The sequence below is a fragment of the Cariama cristata genome, unplaced genomic scaffold, assembly GCF_000690535.1.
Source record: "Cariama cristata isolate BGI_N322 unplaced genomic scaffold, ASM69053v1 scaffold37838, whole genome shotgun sequence".
Lineage (NCBI taxonomy): Eukaryota > Metazoa > Chordata > Aves > Cariamiformes > Cariamidae > Cariama > Cariama cristata.
In genome coordinates this window covers 1-9298 of record NW_009630156.1, presented here as the reverse complement: position 1 = coordinate 9298, position 9298 = coordinate 1, and the positions used below count along the sequence as shown (strand labels likewise).

Here is a 9298-nt window from a genome sequence, read left to right as displayed (position 1 = left end):
CAGCACTGGATCTCATCTTCACAGAGCGAGGTAGTGTGAATTTCACCCCAGTTTAAAATAGACAGGGGTAGCAGAAAGGCTGAAGACTTCCATGTAAAGCAGCTCCTGGCCTAGAAACTTTTCTGCGCTCTCTTTGGGAATCAAAAGATCTGTGTTGATGGCTTCCTCACTCCCAGCCTGGCTTTGGTAGCCACTTGGGATTCAGACACTTGCTACAAGAGTTCTCCCAAGATCTGATTTAGTACAGCAGCTTCCTCAAGGTTAAGCAGCAAAGAGACTGGCTGGGAGGGAGCAAAACTGTCTACAGATATTTTTTTTCCCCCTTGCCCCTCTTGGTTAGTCCCTCTCTTCAGAAGTCCCTCTTTACAGGACCAGAACAGAGACGTCCTGGAAATTAATAGCGGCTGCACAGTGTAACATAGCCAGGTGCTGCTAACTAGGAGCTGCATTCAAACAGGGCTTTTATTTGCCAGCCTGGGAGGGACTGGCCCAGAACCCACTGAAAAAGGAGACGCAGGCCCTTTTTTGCTCCTCCTGTTGTCATTCCTAGCTGAATGACATTTAGACGGTATGTTCTAGTGACGGCTGGAGACCAGCCCTTTGACTTTGGACATCTTCTTTGTGGGCTGCCTTTGTTCTGTGTGTGGAGGGCACTCTCGCTCTACCAGCTGTTGTTCCATCTCTTGTGCCGACGACGAGGCTGTAGCTTTTAATGTTTTCTTTATGTTTGTGACCTGGCCAAGAAGAGACAGTGAATCAGCACCTGCTTCTTCCTCCACTTGCAGTAGAAACTCTGTTCATAAACATATTGAAAAACCTGGAGTATAGAGTGGAGATTATAAAATAAACTCTCCCACCAGAAATATGCTCTGCATTTGAGTTTATTAAAGGTAATGTTTCAACCTCACTTACAGCCAGAGTTGTTAATACTTCCAGTCTGGGTCCAATACAGAATAACTAGAGATTACTTTTTTTTGTTTGTTTTCTACGAGTCAACGGCACAATATCGTACCACCTTGCTGGCTGCCTGGAGGGACCTACTACTGCCTCGGTGCAGACGGCAGCCATCCTACCATTCTGTTGGCCAGAGGCAGGAAGGACAAAGGAGACTGTGAAAGAAACAAACTTACACTTAGGACAGCACTTGAAAAGGGTAAATGCCATTTGGCCTAGCTGTCTGTCCAAGTCACACGTATTTCCTAGAAGCAGGAACAGAAATTGGTTTCATGGGAGGCAGCAGTAGCGCTTCTGCTACTCTGGCTGAAAAGGAGATACAGCACCAGGCACCATACTCTATGCCCTGGAACCCTGTAGGGCTCACCAGAAATACAATGAGCAAACCTTAGAAGAAACCCACAGACCAAAACAAGTTTGGGAGTCAGGTGTGCCAACTCTAGGTCAAAGGCATCTGGCAAACCAAATGCGCTATGGATGCCAATCAAGCCGCCAAGCATATGCTGTTTCAGAAGGCAAACGTAAAGCTGCAGGGATGCAGCACTCTGCAAGAAACAAACCCTAAGCAAGTGTCTCGGGAGGACCATTTTCACCTTTACAGCTGTATTAGCCAAGATTTGTTCTCACAAGTAAATACACATCAGCAGGGGCTAAAATCGCGTGCCCGTGCTGCCATCTACTGCCTAGTTGTGCATGGAACAGAGGCAGGAGTGCACCCCATCACGCTGCAGAAGAGAGCATGTCAGAGAGCCCTGTCTGGGTGCTCAACTTGACCCCCAAAGGAAGCTGCTGAGGGCACTTTTTGCGAAAGCAATGAGACTCGAGAGATTTTTGTTAGTTACGCTTTCAGGTTTAAAAGAGAGAACTGTTTTTTCCTTCCTTCCTTGCTGCCTTGTACAAGAATTGCATCAAAGCTCTGTGTTAAAAGCACACTTTTCCTAACAAATCAATTCAGGAAACCATAGCTAGTGCAGTCACCTAGCCTAAATCTGTAAAAATTTATAAAGAAAAGTTCCAACCTGCTCAAGGTGGGCAAATTTGATGTTTGTGGTGTAACTAGCACATGGAAGCAGATGTGTTCTCTTCCTACCCCAAATCAGCGCATTCGATTTGTGTGACTGCTAGCCTACTTCAGAGAAGCCATGACCATTAACCAGGTGTTACCAGATTATTTTCTTCAAGTAAATAAACATCTATCAAAAAGCATAGAATAGTCTGAAGTGACTCTGTACCCACCTCCATCTCTACCTGCTGTTGAGTTCGGTGATGGTTCTCTTTGTATTGGTTGGCTCTAAGTACTTGCTGCTCAATTCCTAAAAGGACCGCTTCACAACCATCGCACCTGCAAGATACAAACAATGTCAAACAGTGCTTATAAATTCTCTCTGGAGCAGCTCAATTAGGCAATCTGAAAAGTCATGCTCGCCTAAAGTTTAGGAGATTATTAAATTTATACCTCCCACTTAAAGATTAGAGTTCCAAAAAGCTGGCAAGAAAAAGCTTTGCTGCTTACTCGATGTATTTCACAGCATTCTTCAGAGAGTCCATCTTACTCTTACTCTTAGCATCAAAAAGTAAGTGCAGGTCCAATGTATTTTCAACTTCCTTTTCAGTCAGAATTACTGCTTAAACGGGGATGCAACACATTTTTCAGAGGTAAGTAAAATTTTTAAATTAAAGAAAAAAAAAGTCAGATTGAGATAATCCCCCTGCCTGTTAAGTGTTCAAAAGATAAGAGCACTCAACACAGAACTCGTAACTGGAGAGGACAGAAAGGGAATTGGCAGTGGGTTCACTGTTACCTTCCAAACAATGCTGTAAGGTCCTGGAAGCTGCCAGATTTGGAGTAGAGAAGCAGAAAACCTGCCCTCACCTCAGGACAGCGTATTTGCCCAGTAGTTTAATTACTTTTCATGCACTCATTACCATAGCAACTAGGAAGCAATTCCCAGTCAGCTCCAAACCTGCCACAGGCTCCACAGTCTACGGGGCAATTTCTCTGGGTGGGAATGGAATCCTACAAAAAGATGGGAAGCAGCTTCCTGGCAAAGGTACAAAAAGATAGTACCACAATCCCAATATGCTTGCATGCAGCCTGCATTTGCAGGAACAAGGAAAAGGCAAACTAAGGCATCTGAAAATTCAGACTTGAAGAGACATCCCTCCAAAGAACTGTGATCCTCTAGAATTTGCCCATGCAGTTCTCATCACGGTGACAAAGGCTAAAACATAATGGACAGTTCTGTTTTCCTTATCAAGTGTAACAGCAGAAAGGGGAGTAGCTCCCACCATAAGATCATGAGTCCGGTTTGGCACGTCTGTTGGAAAAGGCCTTGACTCCTCACTAGGGTTCTGCCATGTAAAAGCTGGAGTGAGAGAAGAATCTCAAGATCTAGTATAGTTTGGCTTGCTACATAACACAAATTGAATCCTAGATGGGATCTTGGAAAACTCGCCTAATAAACTACTCCTCCAAGTGCCTACTTACAGCATAAGACTCCTGATTAATGGAGCATGGTGAATTTGAGCCAGCACTTGAAACTTTGAGGAATAAGAAAAAAAACAGGACAAGTTATGTACAAGGAACAAGGAAGCTGAAGAGACTGCCTCACCATTCCTGGAGCGTTTTGACAATGTTACTGATGTCTTTCTTCTGAATGTCTCTGCCGATACAAAAATCCACCTCTAGCACCTGGTTTCGTTGATCCAGCTTCCCCTGGATAATGTCTGTATAAACCGCTTCAATAATCAGATCTTCCAACTCCCTCAGATTCCTCATGTCCAGGTCCTTCAGCAACACAGAATAGGGAATGCACTAAAAACAGCAAGTCCAAGAATAAGTTAACAGTCCTAGAGCCAAAATGAACAGCTAAGTCTGAGAAGGTCAAGATCCAAATGCTTATTGTATCCTACACTTTAACCTGCAAGTACAGCAGTGACTGATCGTGGCAGAACAAACACCTGCTACTAGGCGACGTAACATTCTGACACAACTTTGGTAATTCCTGAAGCTTTGACATAGCACATTCTGGAGGAAAAAAGGTAATGGGATTGTAGAAGAAATTAAGAGCGTTGCTTAGTTTTCACTAGAACAAAAAGTCAGTGTTTTTAAGAATGACTGTCCATCTCCAGCAGTGAAAGAAGCCATACAAAGTTTCCCAGCCCTTCCAATTTGCATGGCAGTTCAGACACCCTCACACCTCATCCATGGCAGTCCACTAAGTTAATGTCCCAAACGCACCATGAGAGAACACTGTACGCTGCAGGTACTTTCCTAGTTGCAGGATTTTTTGCGAGTACTCAAGTAATCCAATACAACTTCAATGCTATGGAACTGATGCCATTTTCAAAAACAAAAACAAACAAAAAGACAACTGCTATCATACAACAGTGTACTTTACCTTCATTCTGGAAGCCAGGCTTACAATTGTCAAGTGTTTCAGCTTGTTTTTCTGAGTCAATGTTAATTCAGGCAGGTTATCTTTGTTTGCTGTTAATGTTAAAAAGATAAGATTCAGGATTTTCCTTCAAGAATTCTATAATCCAGGCTGCAGAACTTTAGGCTAGTTACACTACACTAAACCCTGAAAGGCTGTGCTACTCCAGCTGCTGTGGGTGCTCATGAGCAGAGAGAGCTGCTGATGACACATTAGCACACCCAGGGAGGGAGGGGGAAAAAGTTAAAAAACAAGCTGGCAATTCTATTCTTCTCTGCTTCTTTAGTAATTCTGGTTTTGGAATTAGAACGTAATTCACATCCACACAAGTGGTGTCCTGCCAAAACAGTCAGTCAATGCTTTGTTTCTATCAACAAGTCATTTTTATTTCATTAATGAGCTGTCAGAATAAAATCTTCCCCCTTTGCTGATCTGGTTGTAAACACAGCTAGTTTTATTTCTCTGAAGAGCTGCAGAATTTAGAGTTGAAAGTGTAAAGTACCAGGCTGAGGAAGGGAGGAGAAATTATTAATCTAGATGGCCTCACTGTCATTGTATTATATCCACGTGCCTCATGAATATTTAAAAACAGAAAGGAAACTGGCGGCTTTCCAAAGCAAAGAAACTCTTTAAAATATCTGCTTTAATGGAAATTAGTGTCTCAAGGCCGCTCAAGTTCTCCCATCCATCGTACCTCATTCAACGCTCTACATTTTGACTACTTTTCCCCCTTTCTCTTTCTTCACTAGAAAAGGAAGAATGAACTGCACTGTCACGTGCAGGGACACAAGACCCATGCACAGCAAACATCCTCTAATCAGTCACAGAATTCATGAGGCTTGTGTTGCTCCACAGTCACTGGAACTTCCAGTCCTTGCACCTATGGATGCCACTTCTCCTTACAGGAACTAGATAGCTCATCCAACACAGTGATAGCCAGCACTATGACAGAACTGTTTGTCACCCTCTGTAATGGTCTGGATTAGGCTGCTACCCACAAATGAAGTATTAAATTGTAGCAGAATGGAAGCATAAGCACCAGAGATAAAAGCACATCTCGACAGATACTAAGATGATTCACACATAGTCCTGAAGCTGTATAAAAGTCATTATTTCGATTTGTATTCTAGCTAAGAAATTCTTCATTTTGTTTCAGCAATGCCGTCACAGAATAAAAGGTTATCCCATAAACCATATAGCTTTTTATAAATAATGCAGAACAATTTTGTCTAAGTTTTCTGCAGCTTCCATAATTGGTGTCATCTAAATTTCAAAACAGATGTCTAAAATTGCACTCCGCAGAGGTAAGTAGTCTGCGAACTGACCAATTCAATCTAGTGCCACAGTCCAATCCAAACCAGTAAAATAGCACAGTCTCTAGCCTTTCCTTCACATTTTAGCAATTAAAAAGCACATTATGACCCAGAGACCCCCTACGAACAATTCTCCTCCCAAGCAAATTCTGTTCTTGGACACTTTCACTCAGACACACTACACCAGGTACCACGGAAAGCAAAAAACTGCCTCTGACAGTTCTAAAGGGCAACACAGTCTCGTACTCTGCAAATAGGGGGCAGTCTCTTACCCATGTAGTCTGGGTACGTTCCGTATGCAAACAGGTTCAGCAACTGGAAATAAGCAGCATTAGACCCTTCAGCAAGCTGGATAGGAAGAAAACAAAAGAAATTTCATGTAACATGGTAACAGTCAACACAACCCTGGTAGGCAACTTCTCCTGAGAATGTTCTAAGTCCACACAGGACAAGCAGTACCCAAAAAAGCAATTATGCCCTGATCTTAAAGAGCTGGACCCTTTCTAAGGCCTCATGAGCAGCAGCAAATTTCAGCAGTTTGAGAGTCAAGATAATCCAGCCATTTCTATGCACCAGAACTTAACTACAGTTTGGACTGTCAGCTGATTTGTGCGGCACCTTAGGAGGCAAAAGAAAAAGGCGATTCTTAGTTTCAGCTGACAACCTACAGGGACAGCTCTTCTCATCATGTGACAAGCAAGCAGGCAATGGTGTTTGTTGGTTAAGCATCCTTTGTATTGCTGAGAAAGCTAAGACAGCTTACCTGCAGAGCCACAAAAACTTCAAAGTAAAGCAAGCTGGAACATTTTAAGTTGAGTGCATTCGAAAATAATAGCACTCCTCTCACATGCAAACACTTCACTGGAATAACTGCAGCACCAAGCAGTGATTTTTATTGAGTTAGTTTTTTTAAAATTTGCTGCACACAGATCCAGGAAAAAAGACGGACTTGCAATTTGATGCTGAATAACCGTAGAGGCATTTTTCAGCATATATAAGAGCCCGTCTGGAAAGTCAAACTTGCTGTATGCCACACTACCCCAGCTGCAGATACTCAGCCTATATTCCCTCACTGTACTAGAGGGGGTGCTGGCAAGGCAGTCTCAGTAAAAGCTCTGGAACTTACTTTCCACCTTGGTCTGAAATGGTTTGGATCTGGTTACCACCCAGATCTGACACACTAGACATCTGTTCACAAAGACTTTTGGAGAGCGCTGAAGTTATGCTTTCCAATGAAGGAGTAGAAGAGGATTTTTTTTCATTGTTGGCTAGCTAAATGCCTTCTTAAAATTGTTACTGTGCTGCTGCCATGTTTTCGCTGTATTAGCAACCGCATTAAGGTAGCAAAGCTTCATACAGGTATTTTTTAACATCTAATATATACAGGCAAAAGCAACATCAATTTCTCATACACAAACATCTCAGAACCAAGACAAGTGGCACCAGGCCCTTCCTGGCACAGAAATTTCATGCATAGGCTGTCTGTGGAAACTTCTGGAGATCCCTTATACTGGGAGTGCAGAAGTGGTGTTAGGATAGAAACTCATCTCTTACCTCTTGCACATTTGTTAACTCCAATAGCTCGCCAAATACATAAACCCCAGGAGCCTCCAGCACTTGATTTATAAGAGCAGTCAGAGCTGAGCCACTTGTACCTTTGGCTAGTAAAATAAACTGCTCCAGAAGATTGCAGGATGGTTTCTGTTCTCCTGCCATTCTAGGTTTTCAATCTGTCAATAAAAGAACATATTAATGCATCCTTTTTTTTCTGTTGAATTCTATTTGGCAGTGGATCAGAAGGTATGCTCAGCATAGTAACATTTCAGTGTCAGCAGAGCCAGGTTTTTCTTCATCATTCAGAGGGTAGGCCAGGAACACAGCAGGTTTGACTGCTGATTTATCTGGGGAGCAAAAATGATTCACACAATACCTGAGCAAAATTTCTGCAGACTGTCTGGTCAGTTCCCTATAAGTATCTACTCCTGCTAGCTGGAAAGCAGTTTAGGTTCCATGCTGGTTTCAGACTTTCTTCTACTGATGCTGCCAAATAATGCCAACTGCAACAATATTTATTATTACATCTATTAGAGGTCAGCTAAGACTTTCTCCTTCCTCATTTACACAGCTTCAAAACAGTAACGAACTTAATTCTCCAGGAAGAACTGACCCACCTTGTAGGCCCCCACATTATACTTTTTCCTCTGACACTGGCTATAGATAAAGCTTGTGTACATAATTCCTATTGCTTTCTAAGGCTAAAAGGCAAAAAGAACTGTGGCCTGTAAGTAGCTTACACTGTACAGTTAAAGTGTTTTGGGTTAAACAGAAAGCTTTAGTGATAAAAATACCCTTTCTACAAAGGCTCTATTTAAGTCCCCAGAAAGAGAGGTCTTTGTCTTTAGCCGTTGCCTGACATTTCTGGTGTGCATGTTGTCTCCCAGCACCAACATGTTGCTTTTGAAATGTAAACCACTATTTATTAACAAGTTCAACAAAATAAGTTGTTTGTTTACAAACAACTAAGCAAAAACTTCCGAAGCATATTATTCAGACACCAAACAAAGAACTTAGCAGATAAAGGGATTTTTGTGTTATGTTTGTATCAGATAGTTGTCAAGTATAGCATGTAACCTCTACTCTGGCTAAGAAAACCAAACACCAGAGAACCTGTATCATTCTGTGTGACTACTGGGACCTCCTCTGCCCTTGTGGGGGTAGTATAGTCACACAGGTGTTTGCATTGTTTTACCATGCCTAACCAAATTAAGACTTGTGAAGGCAAAGCAGCCAGCTTCCCTTATTAGTCAACTTCTAAAAATACACTTTACTCCATTCCGTTACACCTGCTGGTACAAATGGTCTCAATCTGAGCAGGCAATCTTGTGCACTCTCCACACAAAGATTTCTCAGCTCTCGTTGTAAAGTCTTTTTGGGATTCCTTTCATCAGAGGCACCTGTGCAGCTTGACTGAACAGTACCTCAGTTTTGCCTGAGAAATCCCTGCAATACAATCACACTCAGTGTGGCTTCCTAATACACCTCACGGTACATCAGTACTGTTCTCCCCGCTCACAGATAAGGAACAGACACAGAGGACAGACAATTTTCTCAGGAGAGCGTATGAACTGACTGAGCTGGGAACGAGATCCAGATTTCATGGTTCCCAAGCTATTGTCCTTGCCCACAGGTAATCAAAGCACACGCTAGTGTATGAGGTTACAAAAGACTGGTGGGCTTTATCCATGCCCTGCTAGGAAAGGAATTATGCCGGTTCTTTGCCCCTTTCCAAGTTAACGTTCAGACAACCGCGTTGCTACTGCAACCTGTCTGCACAACCGTGTCACCAGCACTACCTCGCTGCTCTTCCCGCAACCGACTTTCCCTGCCAAGAAGTGACTGAAATACAAACGGAAGACACTCTAAGGGAGCTTGCCCAAAGGCTACAACCACCCATACACGGGGATAAACCGGTCTTCTCCTCACACTCACGCCTTGCTGCAGCCTAAGGCACCTGAAGGGGCCCCACGGCAGGAAGGGTCACGCAGACCCCACAGGAGGGAGGCGGGCTGCAGGGCACGGAGGCAGCCAGGGCCC

General features: G+C 43.1%; 1 protein-coding gene across 2 annotated transcripts; it reads right to left on the bottom strand.

The window, feature by feature from the left end:
• Positions 1-356: 356 nt before the first annotated feature.
• Positions 357-7420, bottom strand: COPS7B (COP9 signalosome subunit 7B). 2 transcript variants are annotated; one of them, XM_009705407.1, is made up of 6 exons: positions 7259-7420; positions 5977-6052; positions 4356-4444; positions 3567-3769; positions 2191-2296; positions 357-734 (listed from the first exon to the last, which is right to left on the bottom strand). In XM_009705407.1, exons 1-6 carry the CDS (start codon positions 7418-7420, stop codon positions 576-578), a joined length of 795 nt encoding a protein of 264 aa, XP_009703709.1. In that variant the 3' UTR covers positions 357-575. The 2 variants fall into 2 exon arrangements, with proteins under 2 accessions (XP_009703709.1, XP_009703710.1); XM_009705408.1 differs by lacking the exons at positions 4356-4444; positions 5977-6052 and having other exon boundaries at positions 445-734.
• Between the last annotated feature and the right edge of the window lie 1878 nt (positions 7421-9298).